General features: G+C 41.9%; 1 protein-coding gene across 4 annotated transcripts in view; it reads left to right on the top strand.

Annotated features, from left to right (window-relative positions):
* The window catches only part of RELCH (RAB11 binding and LisH domain, coiled-coil and HEAT repeat containing), a 94,914-nt gene that overhangs the window by 51,812 nt on the left and 20,754 nt on the right, over positions 1-22,348 (top strand). For 3 of the 4 annotated variants that reach the window (XM_056106950.1, XM_056106953.1, XM_056106952.1), the window contains 7 exons: positions 3,765-3,905; positions 4,354-4,518; positions 7,191-7,338; positions 12,498-12,654; positions 13,227-13,350; positions 14,958-15,006; positions 18,597-18,676. In XM_056106950.1, coding sequence (XP_055962925.1) covers positions 3,765-3,905; positions 4,354-4,518; positions 7,191-7,338; positions 12,498-12,654; positions 13,227-13,350; positions 14,958-15,006; positions 18,597-18,676 — 864 coding nt within the window. The remainder of the gene's footprint in view (positions 1-3,764; positions 3,906-4,353; positions 4,519-7,190; positions 7,339-12,497; positions 12,655-13,226; positions 13,351-14,957; positions 15,007-18,596; positions 18,677-22,348) is intronic. The other variant, XM_056106951.1, reaches the window with a different exon arrangement.

Below are 22,348 nucleotides of genomic sequence, written 5' to 3' on the forward strand. Positions count from 1 at the left end.
CTACTGGAAGATGGGGGATCTGGGTGGAGGAGGCCCCGTCCCGATTGGAGCAGACTTGGAGATCTTAGCCCCGGGTCCCGCACACCTGGGTTCCTCTGCCAGTTCCTTTATTAAATAAAGGGCTGGAGCTGCTCCCAGGAGTGCTCAGGGCTCCTTCCGGCTCTGTGCTTGGGAGGAGCCTGGAGGTGACCGTGTGATGTCTGGTCTGGAACTGGGCCGCTCCATGCTGAGCTTGAGCTCCATCCCCCTGAGCAGTCTCTCCAGCCTCGAGATTCACTCAGACATGAGCAGTGTGAGGTGCTCCTTCATTTCCAAGTAGCAAAAGGAATTCTGCCACCATCGGACAAAGAATTCCCAACTCTTTAGCCTGCTGGGTCCTCCCCAGGGCCCAGGAGCTGGCGGGCAGAAAGGTGGTAGAGGAACAGCTCAGAGATTTTCACATAGAATGATCATGGTTTAAAGCAGAGAGATGACAGACTCCAGCCTGGAAACCTAATTTCATCCACAGACTGCATATGGAGTTTTATCAGAACACAACCACCCCCGTTTGTTTATTTTTACGCTGCTACAGCACAGTTGCGTGGTTGCGGCAGAGACCGGATGGCCTCTCATGAGGATAACGTGCCATCTGGCCAACACAAAGGTCACTGACCTGTGCCTTTAAAGGTCATTTTGTAAGATTGTTATTTTAAAGAGTTGTACAGTAGTGAGTGAGCTATAGTTGTCGCATTTATTATTAATCTCACATAGTAAAGAGTGAGAAACAGATGGACAAGCAGTTGTCTTTTTAAAAGTAAGCTTGGGGAATGGGGTTGTTGTTTAGCAGTACAGCACTTTGCATGTGTGAGGCCCTGGATCAGATTCCAGCACCACAAAAAATAATAAGGTCAGATCAGGTAGACCATTCTAAGAACTGCAGAGCATGCTTGGAGTACTGAAGGCCCCATCAGACCCGCTAGACTGGCAGCCCCTATTCACCGCTGGTAATGATATATGAATATATTATTCCCTCCAGAATAATAAATGAATGGATAAATGAATAACTAGAATTAAGATCATGAGTTTTTTTTTTATGAATTCAGAGCAATATTTTTAAGTTTATAGTATCACTCCCAATCACTTTGTATTTTTTATTTTTGTTAAAAATGAAATTCTATGAACCATGGAAAGGAAATGAAAATCAGAGCTATTTTTCCCTGGCACTTTGTCATTCTCTCCAGAAGGATATATTTTCATAGTTTTTAGTAGTTATCAAAAGAAATCAAAAACATATGCATAGACTCACTTGTAATTTTATTTACCTTAACTTTTTTTTTTACCCGATATTAATCATACTATATGCAGTTTTCTATATCCCTACATAAATGTCACTGGCAGGTTTTTGTGGAACTACCTATGAATTTTTTAACTTTTTATACTATTAACATTTCTGCATCTTTCAGCATTTGCATTTTAAATTATCCTTTTTCTTAAAAGGAGAATTACATATTATTATTAATATTTTATTTCTTTTGGGGGGCACGCCTGGCTGTGCTCAGGGCTTACTCCTCACTCTGTGCTCAGGAGTCACTCCTGGTGGGCTCAGGAAACCATATGGGTTCCGAGGATTGAACCCAGGTGGACCACGTGCAAACCAAATGCCCTACCTGTTGCACGATTGCTCTGGCCCCTTACGGTTTCTTTTTATAGGGGCCCACCCAGTGACATTACCTGCCTAGGCTCGGTGGGTGTAATAACTCAGTGTCCCTGGCACTGCAACAGGTCAGTGAGTCTGACATCATGTGGTGCCAGGGATCAGACTCTGTGCCTTGTACTTGTCAGCCATGTGCCTACCCCTTTGTGCCTTGTCTGTCCTGTCTCTGCCATTTTTCACGCTTGCTTTTTTTTGAACATTGTTAAATTGCCTTCAACCAAGAGAGTATATTTTTACTGTCAACATTGATACCTTTACCAGTAACTGGAATTGATGACTTTTTCTTATAAAAAGGGAAAAATAATACCTTACTGTGATAAATCATAAAAATATATACCTGAATGAGTTTGAGCATATAAGCATGTAAGCATAAAAGTGAGACATTGATGAACATCACATGCTTGCCAGAGACACGTCAGCTGCTCTCCGATGCTCTGGTCCAAGGATACTTTGCAGTATTGACAATAAAGTTTCCTCCATCATTATCTGCTTCCCTGGCAACTTACTGTAACCAGCAGCAGTAAAATCCAAGCGGCCGCAGTTGAAGTGGGGTGTTGCCTCATGACTTGTACTGTGGGGTTCCTGGTGACTTAATGAAACTAACCTGCACAGTTGAACTCACACACAGCTGAGGTTTATTTATTATCCATGTTGATACCAAGAAGCTTCTTTAAGATACTGGAGACATTTGGGAGGGTAATTTTTAGCTTAGAGAATAAATAAACAAGGCTGTACCATATGGCATATTCACCAACGGAATCTGCTAAAATTGCACATACTTCAAAACATTAACTCAGCCAGATTTAAAAAATAGGTCACTTAAAATTTTCAGATTTTAAGAAACGGGACATATAGTACAGCGGCTAGGTACATGCCTGGCATGCAATCACCTGGGTTTGATTCCTGCAGCACATGTTCTGCATGTCACCACCCCTCATCCCCACTCCAAGTGGTATCCCTAGCACTGTGTGGGGCATTTTCAGGGGTCCTTGCACTGAACCACTGAATATTGGCCAAGAATCCCAGATACATCCTAGGCACCACTTGGGAGGACCCCCTCCCTCCAAATTTTTTAATAGTCAAACTACATTGCATACCAAATCACATAGTTTTTTTAAAAAAATGATTACTTCTGTTTATTGTAACCATTATCTGTAAAAAGAACCCAAACAAGTGAACTTTAAAGAGTTCCATAAATAGATCTGATTACAACAGTGTACAAAGGACAAGAATTTGTATATTGATAAACTGTTATTCTAACCTCAATAATTAGTCTGAGACATTTCTTAACATTCTTTGTGGGAAAACTGGAATAAGACAGTAGACATTTTTTTTGTACATATGTGTGTGTGTATATATATATATATATATATATATTTTTTTTTTTTTTTTTGCTCTTTTGGGTCACACCTGGTGATGTACAGGGTCTACGGGCTACTCCTGGCTGCACTCAGGAATTACTCCTAGTGGTGCTCAGGGGACCGTATGGGATGCTGGGAATGGAACCCAGGTTGGCCGCGTGCAAGGCAAATGCCCTACCCGCTGTGCTATTGCTCCAGCCCCTCATTTTATATTTTGTTCCCAAATTTTATTATTCTCTTTGAAATTTTTCCTCAGTGCTCAAAAACTTAAACAGATCAGGATTTTGTTTCCTCGCCGCTGTTTGTTTCCTCAGGCAAAGGTTTTCATTATAAACAGTGATTTTTGTGGTCTCTCTTGTTCCTGTAACTCTGCCTGTTGAGCAGGTAGTGCTAGAAAAGTCACTGTCCCTCCGCAGTAGTGTGGACTGCTTCAGTTCGCATGTAGTCAGGAGGTATATAAATAAAGTCACTGGGAAGCTACTGATTCGGAATTCAGGGTAGATCTTTCTACTGTCTTTAGAAAGGAAGAGTGGAGTAGAAGCAGAACAGAGAGGGGGAGAATAATGCTTAGGATGTATCTGTAATGTTTTATGTCTTGAAAAATGAAGCATACTTACCAAATATAAATGTGCGTGTCATCGGGGCATTGAAAATCTGGACTTTTCTATTGCTAGTGTGAGTAGTAAAAGCATGTTCTCACTTCTTTTCAGAAAGAAATCCGTAGCTCTTTGGTTCTGTCAATGTTGCAGCAGATGTTAATGGAAGATAAGGCAGATTTGGTAAGAGAAGCTGTGATCAAAAGCCTTGGTATCATTATGGGATACATTGATGACCCAGACAAGTATCAACAGGTATGTCTTTGAGGACGAGCCATTTCAAATACCATGATGCTTCAAATCTCAGATTCAGAAACCATGTTTTGTTTTTTTTTTTGTTTTGTTTTTTTAATCGGGATAGCAGGTCTGGCACCTTTTTGCAGTTGGAATTGGCTGCCTGGTTTCAGTTCTGCAATTCAGAGGAAAAATTGCTAGGACTCTAACTTATAGTATCTGCCACAGCTTCATGGCCGGAAGCTGGCTCCAAGCCTGCTATGTTTCCCTCCCTTTCTCTTTTGGTTTCCTCATCAGTGAATGCCAGGCATTTTCTCTGAAGAAAATGGCAAGGATGGGGTTAATGATGGCTTCTTTTCCTGCGTAGCATTCTTCTAAATTTATTGCCGCGTGTATTTATTACATATTGTGGGACTTATAACGTATATTCCCAAAAAACTCGCCACTGAACCTGTTTCTTTTTTGGCAGGGCTTTGAATTGTTACTCTCAGCCTTAGGTGATCCCTCAGAGAGGGTCGTTAGTGCTACACACCAAGTATTTTTACCAGCTTATGCTGCCTGGACTACAGAACTCGGAAACCTGCAGTCGCATCTTATCCCTACGTTGCTCAGCAAGATTGAGAAACTTCTCAGGGTGAGCACTTCTTTTCTCTGCATTGCTTACAGATGATGTAAGAAGTGTATTGTTCTAAGGTCCCCTGAGCAGCACAGACAATTGGACTTCTTAGATGCACATGATAATACAAAATAGTTTACCCCATAAAGGTTCTGTTGAACTGGAGCCAGGAGAGATTTAATGCTTTGCTTTATTAAATCTAGGGGGGAAGAAAAGACAGTGACTTTCTTGGCTGAAATAGCCTCTTCCTGGAACTAACTCATATATTTTTCAGAAAGCTAGCCCCCCCCCTCCTCTTCCCCCTCCTCCTCCTCCCCTCCCCCTCCTCTTCCTCCTCTCCCCCCCCCCACTCCTTCTCCTTTTGGGCCATCCCTAGCTGGATTTAGGGCTCAGGGACCATCTGGGGTGCCAGCGATCAAACCTGGGTCAGCCATGTGCAAAAGTAAGCGAGCACCCTACCACTGTACCATGGTCCAGCCCTTTCTTCTTTCTTCTGAAGACTGAAATATTTTACGTACCTTTTAGGTAAAGCTCCAGTTCCCAAATTTCCAGGCTAATTCACTGTCACTGTCCTCCCATTGTTCATCGATTTGCTCAAGTGGGCCCAGTAACGTCTCCGTTGTCAGACTTGTTACTGTGTTTGGCATATCGAATACATCACGGGGAGCTTGCCAGGCTCTGCCGTGCGGACGGGATGCTCTCAGTAGCTTGCCGGGCTCCCCGAGAGGGGCAGAGGAACCAAACCCAGGTTGGCTGCGTGCAAGGCAAACGCCCTACCCGCTGTGCTATCGCTCCAGCCCGCTGAGATACTTACAATACACAATGTTACTAAAGTTTTCGTTTTAACGTGATATCAGAATGCTTTCTTCTGTACTGTTGCTCTGGCCTCAAATTGCTTGTTTTGCATTCTTTCCAAGTTAAAGAAACAATAGTAAACTTTTATTTTTATTATACCAGGAATTGAAAATGAACCCGGGCCTCTTCTGGTGAGCCACGTCCCTTGACCCAAACCCTGGTATTTCTTTAGTGGTTATTATGTCCCTTTAAGGTAGATCCTTTACATATAAAGTGTGTTTTGGGCTGGAGCGATAGCACAGTGGGTAGGGTGCTTGCCTTGCACAGATTCGATTCCCAGCATCACATATGGTCCCCAGGAGTAATTCCTGAGTGCAGAGCCAGAAATAATCCCTGTGCATCACCGGGTGTGACCCAAAAAGCAAAAAATTTAATAAAAAATAAAATGTGTTTTATTTTTATAGCCCTTAGATGCTGTTTCATTTTTGGAGTGGAGACAGACTTCATATGTGCAACTTTGCTTGGGTTCCTAAAGCTGGCAGATGACAAAACCAGAATCTGCCTTCAGGCTCTTGCTTTTTTCAACCCCAAAACTTGAAAGAATTGGTTAGACTCTATTTAAAGCTTTGCAGTTTGTTTAGGGGTCATACCCTGTGAGTACCTCTGACTGCAGAGCCAGGGCTTACTCCTGGCTCTGCACTCAGGGATCACTTCCTGGCAGCCTCAGGGGACCATTTGGGATGCAGGTTAGCTGCATGCAGGGCACATGCCCTACCTTGCAGCTGTTCTTTAAATGGTATTTGCACATATATTTTAATGGTTTTTAATTTTAATGGATATTTAAGTTTGTATTGAATAGAACTAATTGAAGCAATCCTTTTTATGACACGCCTAGGAATGTGGGAAGCAGCCCTCTCAGGCACGTAGTGAGGCTCAGTGCGAGGTGTCAGCAGAACAGTGCTCCTTGGGCCCAGGGGTGAGGGGAGATGATCAAGATCCATCCTATAGGCAGGAGTGTGGCGTGTCCTGCTGGGGGCTGAACTCGGCGCCTCTGACCTCTCTCCCCAGCACTCGAAATTTCAAGCACATTTTTAATGTTTACCTTCCTTATGAGAATTACCCGTAGCTGGTTTTTCTTGTCCATAAAACGGCTAATTCCACATGGCTACTAAATATACCTGCGATGTTCAGCATCAACAGTAATTCTTCCACTAGGAAATTAATCCAGAATTGTCTTCTAAGTAGCGCACGTCTTCGGTATTTCTGACATCGTTGTTGTTGTATCATTCAGTAAGGCCATCTTAGGCTCTCACAACACTTTCTTCTCCAGTGACCCTATTTTTCACTTATTTGGTTCTCTGTGTCCTAGTGGCCCTTTTCCTCTTTTCCCCCGTTCTTGTTTCCTTTGAATTTTCTCCTCCTGCAGTTTTTTTGTGTGCTGATCTGTTTTAAAGTCGTTCAGTGCTGGCAGATACGGATGTCTCCAGATCTATAAAGGGAGATGGGAAGTAGAAGGGAGGAAGTGCTGCTTTGGCAGTTGAGCATTTCGAGTGTCCTTGTGGCTCACTGTCGTTTCTTCACCCTGACTCACACAATCTCCAAAGACAAGACCCTCTTACCCTGCCTGAAGAGTTGAAACGAACGGAAAGAGTCTGGTTCCCCTTAAACTTCTCCACATGCAAGATCCTGTCTCTTCTATGCAGCCTCTCGCTGCTTCTTTTGCATTTTCTTATACTTAGAGAAATTAAGACCCATGAATAACTCTGTGAGGTTTTACGCTGCGTCTGACATAGAGGTCCCTTAACGAATGTTCTCTTAGTTGCCACAGAAAGGAAGAGCGTCGTGAACGCGTCATTTCAACAGTCTGAATGAGCTTTCACCTCCTTCTGTTTCAGGAAGGAGAGCACGGGCTGGATGAACATAAGCTCCACATGTATCTCTCTGCTCTGCAGTCCTTGATCCCGTCCCTCTTTGCACTCGTGCTCCAGAATGCCCCTTTCTCCAGCAAAGCCAAGCTGCACGGTGACGTGCCACAGATCGAAGGTACTGGACTTCAGTTCTGGAAGGAAGATGTAGGCTCTCAGCAGCTTAGCTTCCCGAAGCATTATGTTTCGCTGAGTGTTCTGAAACTCGTTTGAGACAATAGCATCCTCACTGACATGTATTCTGTATGTGAAATGTCATGGTCGTACCCTACGTGATGTCTTAACTCCTAGATGGCTTTGTCTTCTAATGAGTAAGTCTCCTGGTATGATATTTATACTTACTGGAGCGGTGGCACAGCGGGTAGGGCATTTGCCTTGCACGCGGCCAACCCGGGTTCGATTCCTCCGCTCCTCTCGGAGAGCCCGACAAGCTACCGAGAGAGAGTATCTTGCCCGCACGGCAAAACCTGGCAAGCTACCTGCGACATACTAAATATGCCAAAAACAGTAACAAGTCTCACAATTTGTTGTGAGACGTTACTGGGGCCTGCTTGAGCAAATCGATGAACAACGGGAGGACAGTGCTACAGACTTAATCCACCGTTTTTTTTGGTTTGGTTTGGTTTTTGGAACACACCCAGCAGTGCTCCTGACTTTGTTTTCAGAGGTCACTCATGGTGGGCCATATGGGGTGCTGAGGATCAAAACCAGATCGTACAAGGCAGGCACCCTACCTCTGCGCCATCGATCCATTCCTGATCTGTCGCCTTTTTATCACTTTTTTCTTAGTGGCCAAGATAGTCTTTCTTTCATGTCTATTACTGAGTCAGTGAGAAAATTCACTAATTACTAGTACCAGTTTACAGAACTTAAAATTGCCTCTGTTTTATTCTTCTGTATGACTTTATTTTTAGTAAGGGAAGGAAAATCAATTTCTCTTTCCTTGTTGATAGAAATATGAACATATGCAGCAGAATTTCCCCTTTTTTTGTTCAAACCAAAGAAGGACTACATTTTTCTTCGAGAAGTAAAAAAAAATTGATAGCAGAAAACCATTCATTTTCCTCTTGGAGCACACCCTGCTGTGCTCAGTTTACTCCTGGATGTGCACTCAGGAGTCCCTCCTGACAGGAACTGAGGGGCTATATGGGGTGCCAGAGACGGACCCCAGACCAGCCGCATGCAGGACAAGCTCCTTACCCACACTGCTGTCTCTCCAGCCCCCGGCAACATTCTTATGTGTTCACGAACAGTACTTGGTCTTTGATCCGTGGTCATTAGGAGTCGCTTTGTAACCAGCACCCAATATAAATGGTTTTAGACAAGCCACTGTTCTGTATGAGATTTCTTTACAACCTTCTCAGATTTGTGAAAGTGCCCCTGTGTCTTCCTGGTTTCTGATAGACAAAAAAAATTATAATGTCAGGAATATTCACAGTTACTTAATTTTTATAGAAATGCAGTTTTCTTAGTGTAAATTATGATAGTGAAAATCTTTAGGATGTTGTGTCTCAGCCCTTGTTTCCAAGGAGAGATCAGGCCACAGCATAAAACTGGTTTATACTACTGAAATACCAGCTTTACTTAGAAAGTTAAGGATGGATGGGGTAAACTTAGGTTCCTATTCTTGGTAAGGTTTTATTTTCACCTCTCCCCCAGGGGGGCTGGAGCGATAGCACAGCGGTAGGGTTCGATTCCTCAGCCCCTCTCGGAGAGCCAGGCAAGCTACCGAAAGAATTTAGCCCGCACCCGTGACATATTCAATATGCCAAACACGGTAACAACAAGTCTCAAAATGGAGACGTTACTGGGCCCACTCGAGCAATTCGATGAATAATGGGAGGACAGTGACAGTGACAGTTCCCCCAGGGATTAAACCCAGTACCTCACACATGCGAGACGTGTGCTCCACCTGCTGTTCCACAGCTCTGGCCATCATATTTAAAAATAATATTGAGAGAGTACACATTCAAAGTTTTTAAGATAAGACTTGATAGAGCATTCAGAGCTGGCCCTTTCAGTTTTATGTACTCATTATTAAGGCACTTCATTTGTTGAGGGCTTCTCCTATCATTCTACTTCTCTCACGCTCTTCTTATCTTTTTCTGCTTGTTTCCTGGGAATACAGTGTGAGTGCTTTCCTGTCAGATTGTTTCAGTCCTGAAGGCGGCAAGTGTGAGATCACCGTTTTGGCGGGCTTGGTTCTTGCCGAAGGTGGCGAGAGAAGAGTCGTTGCCCTGCCTCTCCCGGCTTCTGCTGGACTGGCAATCTTCAGTCTTCCTTGGCTTGAAGATGCATCGCTCTAGTTTCTGTTCTGCCTTTTGCTGCACATTCGTGCGTGTGCCCCAGTGCTGCCCGCTTCTAGTTACGATGATCATTTCTGTCGGATGAGAGGCCCACGCTGCTCCAGTTTGGTCTTACTTTGTCTAATTATGTCTGCTGCAACACTGTTTCCAAATAAATATTAATCTGGGAGTTAGGACTTCAGCATAAGGATTGGGGTGGTCATTTACAAAATTTGCTGTCATTGGCTTATTTGTTTAACAAATAAATCTTGAATGTCACCTGTTGCCAAGCGCATGCTGAGACTCGGGGAATATTTAGAAGAGCCGGTGTAGCATGCTGAACGTAGTCTGTTAGTGTTGGCGTGGCCTTGTCGTTAGGTCTTCCTCATTTCAGAAAAATTGATCTTCTTTTCCAGTTCTGGCTGGTTTAATCTGTCCTGTAACTCTTAACAGTGCCATAAATGCAGAAATATCATATCCCCAAATAGGGCCTATGTTTAGAAGTCTATGAATCTGTATACTGCCCATTTATTCCACAGCAGTAGCTATTGTTTATGCCATGCACGATTTTAAATGTTTAGGATACATTCATGAATAACATAAGCAAAAATTAATGCTATCGCAGAGTTTACATTCTAGCAGGAGATAAAAACCATTAACCTTTTTACAAGCCTTTAATAATCTCATGAAGATTCATAACTTCTTTCTGCATAGTTGTGGTCACTAGATAGTTACGTTGTTAGTTTTGCCAGTCTATTAAAATAACCTTCTGGGAAGCTTTCTGTGTTGTTTCAAATTACATAAATTATGTTTTTTAATTCTGTTATTGTTAGTTTTGAAGCTTCTGAACCATTCTTAAGTTATTCTGCTTCTCTGTAGTAACCTAATGAGCCACATGATTTCATATATCCTGATACTGTTTTGCCTCCTTGAACCTATCTTTAAATCCTTGTACCTCACTCTCTCTATGGTAAATCTTTTATTTTTGTTTTTTGTTCTTTGGGCCACACTGGTGGTGCTCGGGGCTTATTCTTGCCCTGTGCTGGAAGGATCATTCTTGGGTGTGCTTAGGGGACCATATATAGAGCCGGGGATCAAACCAGGAGCTCTTTGGTCCTCTCTGGTAAATCTTAATGTCCCTGTTTTTCTTTTAATTATTCATGATTTTTGTATGATTAGTTTTGAGGAATAACATTTATTTTGTTATAGCATTTTGTGACCAGCATGACATAAAACCTTTTTTGAAGTTCTGCCAGACAAGTTTTTACAAGATCTAGAAATTAGTCATGTCTTCACCTTCAAAATGTCGTGGTTGTATATGACTGCAAGAGGGAACAAGCCAAAAGCCATCCTAGGGTGGGGGAAGGAGGCTCGAATCGGAGAGGGTGGTGGGAGTGAAATGTGTATCACTTGAAGTTCTCCGAAGGTTTTTTTATCTGGTTGTTTAGAAAAGTTTTAAACTATCATAAATCAGTATTCATAAATGTGTATTATTTTCCTGATTAAATGTGGTTTGGGTGTATGTAAAAAAGAATACCCCTCACCATTCATTCTGTTTGACTGGGGGAAGGAGAGACTGAGAGTGGAGGCCTTAGCCAGGGCAGGCCACGTTCCCCAGCGCCCTCCTTCCTTCTAGCATTCTAGAAAATAGTAGCATCTATGATTTGTCTTCAAGATATTTTAATTTTAAATTTCGCTTAATTATTATTATGCCATTAATAATTTGAGATCATGGTGCATCTTTATTGTGTCTTTTGGGTGTTAGCCTCTGTTGGGTTGGCTAACCCTCCATTGGGGTGTAGGATTTCCTGGCCAAAGTTAATAAGCTGTTGGCATGTATTCCTCAGCAGCAAATCCAGAAGTATTCATTAATAACCTGAGATCTAATCACGCTCTGTGCAATCACAGATCTTGATATATGTGAATTTTTCAAATATAGTAGTATATGTTTATTTTTTGTGTGTAGGAATAGCATATGTTTATGTTTTAATGTTATGTTTTAATTAGGTCATTTTAAAGTGAGTTTTCCAATTTTCTTTGAAAACTTTTAAAGTTATATACATGGTATCTGATTATAATATTTAAATTACTGGCTACTGGCTTTAGTATTTCATATTAGCTAATGTTTATCAAATGAAAATGCTTTTAAATAAAGCATTTAGTATGAGCAATTTAGTACTAAAGAAATCTGTTCCTCGCAAGGCTTAATTATGGCTTAATTTAATTAAGGCTTAATTTTTTTTTTAAATTCTTATTTCTGGTATTAAGTAATTTTTTTACCTGCAGTTACCTATTAGTTTCTTTCTCCCTATGGGAAACATTTTATAATATTTACTACTTCATTAACATAAATATTCTGGTAGACTTGCAAGTTCTGATGTTTATGTAAAACTGAGATTAAGCCCATATTTTAGCTAATATCTTTGGGCCAATCCTAATTTAAAGTGAGTAAATGAGTTTATGAGTAAATGAGTTCGGCCAATCCTAATTTAAAGTGAGTAAATGAGTTTATGAGTAAATGAGTTTACTCATTCGCAAACTTCTACAGAATATTAACTATGTAGCACTGTCCTCCCATTGTTCATCGATTTGCTTGAGCGGGCATCAGTAATTCCTCCATTGTGAGACTTGTTACTGTTTTTGGCATATGAATATGCCATAGGGAGCTTGCCAGGCTTTGCCGTGCAGGTGGGATACTCTCAGTTGCTGGTTGCTGGGCTCTCCGAGAGGGACGGAGGAATTGAACTCAGGTTGGCCGGGTGCAAGGCAAACGACCAACCTGCTGTGCTATCACTCCAGCCCCTATAACCTAATAAAATCACGTTTTTGAAATTTGTTCATGTGTGACTTTTCTAAAAATGATTTGAGTGTTTCATAAAATTTTATTATTAAAGACAAAATATTAGAAGGAAGAGCCTTGTTTTCCTTTTGACACAACAGTTAACCAAACTGCTGTTCTCCATGTAATGTGTTTTTCTTATTATTATTACAGTGACAAGGTTCCCACGACCTATGTCGCCTCTTCAAGATGTATCTACTATTATTGGAAGTCGAGAGCAATTGGCCGTCCTACTCCAACTCTACGATCACCAACTAGAACATGAGGGTACAACAGGCTGGGAGAGTTTACTATGGGTTGTCAATCAATTGTAAGTTGCTCGTTGGATATACCTGAATCACTTGAATGGGAGGTAGCTCATTGTGTTTAAGCCTTTGCAAGGAAATCTGCAAGATAACAAAATATAGTCTCATTTGATCTAGAGTGAATTTCTTTAGGAAAAGAGATAATCACTGTAATGTACATGCTTATCTGTGAAGATGGTGCTGCCTACCCTAATATGGGAGGGGTCTCTCTATGCTACTATCTAGTAAAGGAAATGAGTTTAAAACTACCTCTATATTTTTCTTTTGGGGTGTTTAAATGGACACCGTAGTAGCCAGGTTCTTAGTGAAGCATCATATGGAGAGATCTGAGTCTCATTAACTGGATACGTAGGACTCTGCCATTAGAATCCCATAAATTTTCTGGCAAGCAATTAAAACATATTTTAAGAAACTTAGTGTAAAGTGAAGACCTTTTCAAGAGGTCCCAAGTAACAGCGTTCCTTCAAAATTGAACTGGATAGGAGGTGCTGTTAGGTTTGCATTGTTTCTAGGATTTCACGGAAACAGTAATTCATGTGCTCCTTCTGCCTTTCTTCCCCTTTCCTCTCCTATTCAGGTTGCCGCAACTTATAGAAATAGTTGGCAAAATTAACGTTACTTCATCGGCCTGTGTCCATGAATTTTCCAGATTTTTCTGGCGCCTCTGTCGGACATTTGGCAAAATCTTTACAAATACTAAGGTAAAAACTAATACTCCAAATTTTCTTCCATATAAGAGACATAGGAATGTAATTGGTTAGTACTAATTGTAGGACAAATAAAAACATGACTCCTTCTTTGAATTATCTTCTAATATCCCAAAAAAAAGCTTACAAAAATTCTTATGGATAATATTCATATTTTTAGTAATTTTCCAAAAATGATTTAGCCTGCACTTAAAATCTAGGGCCCTTGAGATAGTACAGGGATTAAGGCTCCTGCCGTGCATTAGCTACCCTGGTTTAATCTCTGGCACCACATATGGTCCCTGTAAGCACTGCCAGGAGTAATTCCTGAGCATAGCTGGGTGTGGTCGCCAAATGAAAAATAAAAAAGCTGTAAGGTCTGGGTTTTTACTCTGTTGAGACCATCTAATATTATCTCGAAGATTTCCAGCAGAGGAACTATCAGTAGGTAACAGCTGTCTTGCTTTAAGTGTGCTGTTTCTGCTTCTATAACCATCTGCCACAGAGTCAAGAAAATGCTGTTTGCGCTGAACTCCGGCAGTGTGGAGCCAAACATCTTAAATGTAGTAGACCTGCCGCAGGGCTATTGGCTTCCAAGTAGCATGGCCCCGTGGGAATCAGCACTGGTCTGACAGCCGCTGCTCAAAGTGTTTGTCACATTTGTGTTCTCCAAGTTCCTTTGGTTCTAGATATCACAATTGTATTTTCCTTTGAACCCAACTCATTCTTTAATCTTGTTGATCCTTTTTGTTTTTATAATATATTATAATCTAAATGAGTCCTTTAGAGACATGATATAATGGATAAAAGATAGTTACTATATTCACATTTTAATCAAAACATGTAAAAGATAAGCATTTTAGGCAACTGAAACTTTGCTAAATAAATATTAAAGTTGTTTTAAAAACATTTACTCTGGGGCTGGAGCAATAACACCTTACACGCGGCTCACCCGGGTTCAATTCCCAGCATCCCATTTGGTCCCCTGAGTACTGCCAGAAGTAATTCCTGAGTGCAGAGCCAGGAGTAACCCCTGTGCATTGCCGGTGTGACCCAAAAAGTTAAAAAAAAAATTAACTTGAAATATTAAATCTGTTCTTGATGATTAAATTTTAAGAAAGTAAAAGTTTAAACCTGTGATAAGTATGTTGTTGAGTGCTCTAAACAGAGTTTGTTTTATTCCTATTAAATATAGCAAATGTTCTTTCAGTAATTTAAATTATAACATACTTACCTTGAATGCGGTAGGGCGTTTGCCTTACAAGCGGCCAACATGGCCGACCCAAGTTCGATTGCTCCGCCCCTCTCGGAGAGCCCGGCAAGCTACCGAGAGTATTCGATATGCCAGACACAGTAACAACAAAGTCTCCAATGGAGACGTTACTGGGCCCGCTCGAGCAAATCGACGATCAACGGGAGGGCCTTTACTTACTTACTTACTTACTTACTTACCTTGAATAACCTTCCTATCATTAACTTCAGTTTTAGCAGGCTATAATATCAAGCATTTAGCAGCATCTTGGTAATTGTTTTAATTTAGTTATTAATAGTAGTCAGCATTTTATTTGTCATCTGATTGTTTGAATCTGAAATTCTTTGGATCTTTTCTTTGGATTACTTAGGTCAAACCTCAGTTTCAAGAGATTTTAAGGCTGTCTGAAGAAAACATCGGTGAGTTGATTGCTATTTTTCAAAAAATTGATTTCTTGGGATAAGATGACAGTCCAGGGTTTAAGGTCCTTCCCTTCACGTAGCCGGTCTCTCTTTAGTCCCAGCACCGTGTATCTCCCGAACATCACTGGATGTGGCCTCAAAACCAAAAACAAATTTAAAAATAGTTCTCTTCACACATTAGGAGAAGATTTTATTCAGTGCATGTCAATTATACAAATTAGCTAGTAAGTCCTTTTAAAGGGAAGACAAACTGTAGAGTTCTTGGTTTTATAGCTCTCGTATCTGATCCCCATAATGTAGCAGTGAAGTTAATCTTATATCTGATTATAAATACCTACCCTTACTTTCACTTTGATCAAAGACTGAACTTTCAGAGCTGAGTACTTGTGCCCTTGGGGGTTGAAGTGCTGTAACCAAACTATTGAAAATTAGAAAGTAAAGAGCATGTAATCTGTCACTTTTAGGTGACTCGAGAAAAGTGTAAACAAACTCAGTGCAGTGGAACAGAAGGTCTCTGTTCTTTTTACATTAAAGACGAAGTGTGGGTTTTGTTTTACTGTTGTGGGGGCTGTACCCTGAGAGGCTCCTGGGCAAGGCTGGTGGAGGGCTTGTGTTGGGGATCGCACCCAGCGCCTCTTGTGGTCTGTGGCCCTTCAACAGGAGATCTGAAAGATCTAAAAGAAACTCCAGTGAGCCGACCCAGAGTACAGCACATAGGGCATTGTCCTTGCCTCAGCCAAACCTGTTAGATCCTGGCATCCCTTGAGCCTGCCAGGAATGACCCCCGAGTACAGAGCCAGGAGTAAGCCCTGAGCACCCCCAGGTGTGACCTGCCCCATAAAAGGAAAGAAATGACAGACTTGACGGGTCAGACTAGTGATCATCTGTACTCATCTGTCTTAAAAGTCTAAGCACACTCAAAAGTCTAAGATAGGGCTGGAGTGATAGCACAGCGGGTAGGGCTTTGCCTTGCATGCAGCTGACCCGGGTTTGATTCCCAGCATCCCCTGAGCACTGCCAGGAGTAATTCCTGAGTGCAGAGCCACGAGTAACCCCTGTGTATTGCCGGGTGTGACCATTCCCCCCCCTCAAAAAAAAAGCAAGAAAAAAAAAGGTCTAATTAAATGTCCCAGGCTCTCAAGTGGCAGAGCATATGCAGACGGCCCTGAGTGTGATCCCCAGCATGTCATGGTCCTCACACATCACAGGGAGTCGCCTCTATTTAAAAATGGTAGGGACTGAAGAGAGATTGCAGGGGTGAGGCACTTCACTGGGCAGAATTGCCTCTGTCTGAAAATGTTAGTGATTAGAGAGATTGCAGGGGTGGGGTGCGGTTAGGCCCTGCACTGGGCAGGTATGCCGTTGACACTAATTTTTTTGTTTTTGTTTTGTTTTTGTTTGGGTGTAATGCTTGGCATTACTGAGACTTACTCCTGGCTTAGTGCTGGTGATTCACTCCCAGGGGGGCCAGGCAGCCGTTTGTCGTGCTGGGGATCAAACCTGGGTCATCCACATGCAAGGCAAGAACCTTACCCACTGTGCTATCACTCTGGCCCTTGACCCCAGTTTCATCCCAGCACTGCATGGTCCCCTAAGCACCACTGGGAATGAAACCCGAACACCATCAAGTGTTGCCAAACTCCCAGTCCCACCCTCCTCTCCCCCCACCAAAAAAAAAAAGTCTAGTTTAGTACCATTGACCTAAGAAACCATTCATGTATGGTTCTTGACATTCATGTGTAGTCTTTCAGTCTCTAGTATGAAATTCTGGGGAAAAAGAAAATTTTTTTCAACACGGTTCATCTTGATTATAGATACTGGTATGCATAGATAGTCGAATTTTGTTCTTACTGGTTTGATCTAGTGGTCTACAAAACTCCATTTACTCTTTTTTTTTTTTCTTTTTGGGTCACACCCGGCGATGCACAGGAGTTACTCCTGGCAGTGCTCGGGACCATATGGGATGCTGGGAATCGAACCCGCATTGGCTGCGCGCAAGGCAGACGCCCTACCCGCTGTGTTGTCTCTCCAGCCCCATAAACTCCATTTACTTTTAAGATCAAAGACATTGATTTAAAAACAAAATCTTCCAAACAAATGCATCCTAAGGTTTTTATGTATGGGCCAAAGTAGTGCAGTGGGTAGGGCACCTACACTGGACACAGTCGACCTGGGTTCCGTCCCCATGATCCCACATGGTTCCCTAAGTCCCACCAGGAGTGACTTACCCTGACTTCAGAGCCAGGAGTAAGCCCTGAGCACTGTCAGGTGTGTGGCCTAAACTAAATGGATGTTCTTAATAGATTAATGTCTAGGGTGCTTAAAAGTTGGTCTTATATATTTAAGTAATTATAACTTCTGGTGTTACATTAATGGAAAAATTTTTAATATTTTGGGGACTATGGTAGGAATGGGGAGTTTTAATTTCATATGAGATGGGATAATTATCCCTGTATAAACACTCATCTTTATATTCAGTGTATCCTCAAGTCTATAAACACACTTTTTTTTCCCTAGTAAAATACTTTTATTTGGGAATTATGAGAATGGAGAAAATACACACTTTCAGTATAAAATACTAGTTTCTCCATATAGGAGAGCGACTTGCCTCTAGCAATAGCTACACTCCATCAACATCAATAATCACTCAGAGAAAAAATTACTCCTATCAAGAGAATAAACAACCCTCAAGCATTAATTGACGTCAAAATGGAATTTTGGGAGCTAGAGAGATAGTAAAGCAGGTAGGGCACTTGCCTTGTATGTGACTGACCCAGGTTTGTTCCCTGGCATCCCATATAGTCCCCTGAGCACCTCCAGAATGAAACCTGAGTGCAGAGCCTAGAGAAAGCCATGAGCTCAGTGGTGGGGGCGGGAGGCTGGGGGGGGGGGGGGACAAAGGAGATTATCTTTGCTTAAGATCGGTTCGTCAGATTCTTTAAGATCAGTTGACTGTTTATGTACCTGAAAAGAATTTTTAAAAAAATTTCAAAACTGTCAGTAAATAAAAGTAGTACTTAAAACTGTACCTAGTGACCAGGAATAGCATTGTCAGTGCCATAATAGTAATTTTCAACATTGTTCAGGAATTTTTAAAACTCTCACATGTGGTTGGATGCTTTCCCTGCTCTACTTCTCCCTTCTCCGTGATTATAATCAGTCATTTCTAGCTCAGATACTCTCTTGAGAGCCAAAATGGTCCTGGAAACGGGGTAGTATCTGGTATCTGGGAGCAGTTAAGTATATCTAAGTGCCTGCTTTCAATTTAGTGCCTTTTACTGAACTTTTAAAATCTGAAGCATGAATTATTACAAAGATACGTTTATGTGGGCACTTGGGAAACTCAGAAGATTCTGATCTCATGATTATGGAAATAAAGATTTAGCACCTCATTTTGGTTGTTCAAGTTCTTTCCCGTCTATTAGAAGTGTTCATGTTAATAGTTCTCTAAAAAGTATTTTTTAACAAAAACCATTGTATATATTTCAAAATAATGATATTTTTGTAAGCCTTATGATTATGATTTGTGGCTTTTTGTTTCATACTTAAAATATACTTAATTTTTAAAATTATGTTAATGATTTTAGATTCCTCAGCAGGAAATGGGGTCCTCACTAAAGCTACCGTCCCCATTTATGCAACAGGAGTTCTTACATGTTACATTCAGGTAAGGGGAAAATTCTGAGTTTCCAGTACAAGTCCTTTACTTTTATCTAGCATTTCTAAGTTTCACTCTTATTAATTACTCAGTATTTAGTAGGATACTTAATAACATGTCTTTTTAATGAGCCTATAATTGAAAATGTTACTCATATAGAAAAATCAGTTATTTTATTCAATCAATAATAGTATATCTTGATGAAATTAAGAATAAAGTTTTAAGTTGAATGATTTTAGTGATTGTATGCTTTTGATATGTTACTGAAAGTATTCGATTATGCTTCCGTCACAAAGTTTGTATTTTATATTCCATTTTCTTGACAAACAGTGGAATGCTGGAAAGATGATAGTATAGTGGTACATTTGCCTTGCACACAGCCAGCCTGGGTTCAGTGCCCTGAGTACTTCCAGGAATGATCCCTGAGCACAGCTGTACGTGACCTAAAAACACAATAGCACATGTGTTAGATAAAGTTATTTGTAATATGTTTAAAATAGGGGCCCAAGGGGCTGAAACAGCGGGTAGGGCGCTTGCCTTGCACATGGCTGACCCGAGTTCAGTCCCCGGCACCCCACATGGTCCCCCTAGCTTCGCAGCAGCTGACTCCTGAGCACAAAGGCAGAAGTGAGCCTTGATCCCAACCAGGTGTGACCTTAAAACCAAACAAAGCCAGCGACCCCAAGCACCATCAGGAGTGAGCCCCTAGTGCAGTCAGGAGTAAGCTTGAACGCTGCCGGGCATAGCCCCAAACCAAAATTGAATGAATTTTTTTTTAATGCTTTGCTCTATTGTTTTTAGCAAAGTTCTTTAATACCCTGTTTTTCTTAGTTAAATAAACTGCCTGATAAACTCCAAATTATGACCAGTTTAGTTGCTGGTAGAATTAGCTGAGTATCTCTTCTGTTGGTCTCGCTGCTGGTCCCTTGCTCAGCTGCACTGAACTGATTAGTCACCAGGGGATGCAGGGTGGCTGGGCCTGAGTTCCCATCGGTGCAGTTCTGCGACCTCTCCATGGGCCACGGGAGCAGCAGGTCCACCCATGCCCCCTGGGGGATTGGGGCATAGGACAAGGAGGAGAAAGACGGGAAGTGTTGTCTAGGAACCCTGTTAGCAGCAGTACTGCAAGCCACAGTGCGAAAGCTTGCCTGTTTTTAGAAAGTGCCTCTAGTGGGAGCCTACTGGTGGGTGGGAAGCAAATGGGAAATTGGCGGAGGGAATCGCCTTCCTGGTGAAGGAATCGGTGTTGAAACAGTATACATATATAAGCCCGAAACCTAGCTTTGTAATTTCATGGTGACTAAATTAAAAAAATAAAGTGTGTGAGAATCACAAATGAACGCCTAATTCCCCCCCCCCCCCATTGATCCTCACATATTTTGTAATCTTTGAATCCGAAGTTCAGTGATTCATCTTTATTACACGCTTGTTTCAAAACAGGTTTGAGCTCCCTGAGAAGCAGGTTACAGGGCTGAGCTGGTGGGGGCCGGCTGGGTGTGGGCAGCAGACAGTGTGGTGGAGTACACTCATGGAAGTTGTCATGGGCAGTGCTGGAAGTTAGGTACTCCAAGGAAAAATACAAATTGAGTTGACTTGCCTTAGTGTTCAGATCTAGCTCTCCTGCAATAGGAGACTTGCTGACTTGCAATAGGAGCTCTTACTCCAAAGAAAAGGGCTGAATTTGTGGCCTTAAAAACGTTCAGTCTTGGGGCTGGAGCAATAGCACAGTGGGTAGGGCGTTTTGCCGTGCACACAGCTGACCCGGGTTCGATTCCCAGCGTCCCATATGTCCCCTGAGCACTGCCAGGGGTAATTCCTGAGTGTAGAGCCAGGAGTAACCCCTGAGCATCACCGGGTGTGGCCCAAAAAGCAAAAATAAATAAAGTTTTTTTTTTTAAAGTACAGTCTTGTAAACCAACATTAACTCAAAATGAACAAGTTAAGTTCCAATTCTACTGAAGCAGAATTCCCTCAGAATGTGGATATGTGCAGAACCCTTGTGTGCAGGATATGTCAGGTGACACAGCAGTAGTGTGTTGCGTCAATTTTTCTTTTGGTTTAGTAGCTCTCCTGGCAGTAGTGAAGGGTCAGCCTGCTGTGCGCGCGTGCCTCCGGGCCCACACTCTCTTCAGCCCCACTCGTCCTACACTGATGGTGCCTCCTACCACGAAAGCCAGGAAGTATACACACCTGCTCTGTAATTCGAGAGGCTGTCCCAGCATACTAACAAGTGTGGTGTCACGCTTTCTCTCTCTCTCTCTCTCTCTCTCTCTCTCTCTCTCTTTTAAACTTTGGTAATTTTTAGCTAGTGTGTCATTTTTCACCCTGTATCTTTCAAAGCATAAAATGGTACTAAGAGCAGGATTTGTCTCGCAGAGGGCCCTTGGTATTGATGTACTGAATAAGTAAAGATATATCTTTTTGAGTCATTCCATGAAGTTTTAAAATACTATTATTTTCACCCGTAAAGAGAGAACGTAACTACAAGATGGAAATTAAAGTCTCTTTTAAAGGTAGACAGAGTTGCTTGTTTAAGAAAGCACACAGCAGGGGCCAGAGTGATAATGCGGCGGGTGGGCCCTTGCCTTGCACGTGGCTGACACAGGTTCAATCCCCAACATCCCATTTCTTTCTCCATGCAGTGTCAGATTTCCTGCCCCTAGGAAAGTAAACAACATAAGTTATTTTTGGCTCTTGAAATTTAGTAGATTTGCTTCTCCTGAATTGTAGAGCGTTGTGGTGAAAAATCAGTATTTTCTGGGTTTGACAGTAACAGTTCATTGAAGAAATTTTTTAAACTGTAGATTTTTTTTTGTTTTGTTTTGTTTTTTTTCTCTTTTTATTAGTGAAAAACCATGAGGTACAGCTATAGACTTACAAATTTTGTGCTTGGGTTTCAGTTATACAATGATCAAGTGCCCATCCCTCCACCAGTGCCCGTCATCCATCCCCACGGGTCCCAGCATCCCCCCCACCCCTCATCCCCCCCCCCCTTTTTTTAATGAAGCATGGCACTGAAGAACAATAGTCTTTGGAGCTGGAGCCATAGAAAAAAAGCGCATTGGGCATTTGCCTTGCACATGGTCGACCTGGGTTCACCTGGGTTTGATTCCGAGCACCCCATATGGTCCTCTGAGCACCACCAGGAATAATTCCTGAGTGCAGAATCAGGAGTAACCTCTGAGCATCACTGGGTGTCACCCAAAAAGCCAAGGGAAACCAAAAACAGTAGTCTTTATTTCAACAGTGTGCTGCTTCTCTTTGCTAATCATATTGTTTGGAGAGAGATTAGATAGATAGATAGATAGATAGATAGATAGATAGATAGATAGATAGACAGACAGACTTTTAAGAAGATACTGCTTACTAAATAAATAGCACTTATTTAATAATTAATGTTTCATTTTAAATACTTAGGACCAAAATTAATGGGGACTGGGGATGTGGCTCAGCAGAAGTGCAGATGCTTTCGCATGTTTGGATCAATCCCCAGTCCTAAAAAATAATAAAATTAAATAATTTAAGGGGAACTAAAATGAAAGTAAATCTTACTTAGACAACATAACCTGGTGCGACAGTGACGTTCTATGGGTAGGGCTCTTGCCTTGCATGCAGCCAACCTAGCTTCAGTTCTCACACCCCGCCTAGCTGAGCCTGCCATGAGTGATCCCTTCGTGCACA

Source organism: Sorex fumeus, unplaced genomic scaffold (assembly GCF_029834395.1).
Source record: "Sorex fumeus unplaced genomic scaffold, SorFum_2.1 ptg000151l, whole genome shotgun sequence".
NCBI lineage: Eukaryota > Metazoa > Chordata > Mammalia > Eulipotyphla > Soricidae > Sorex > Sorex fumeus.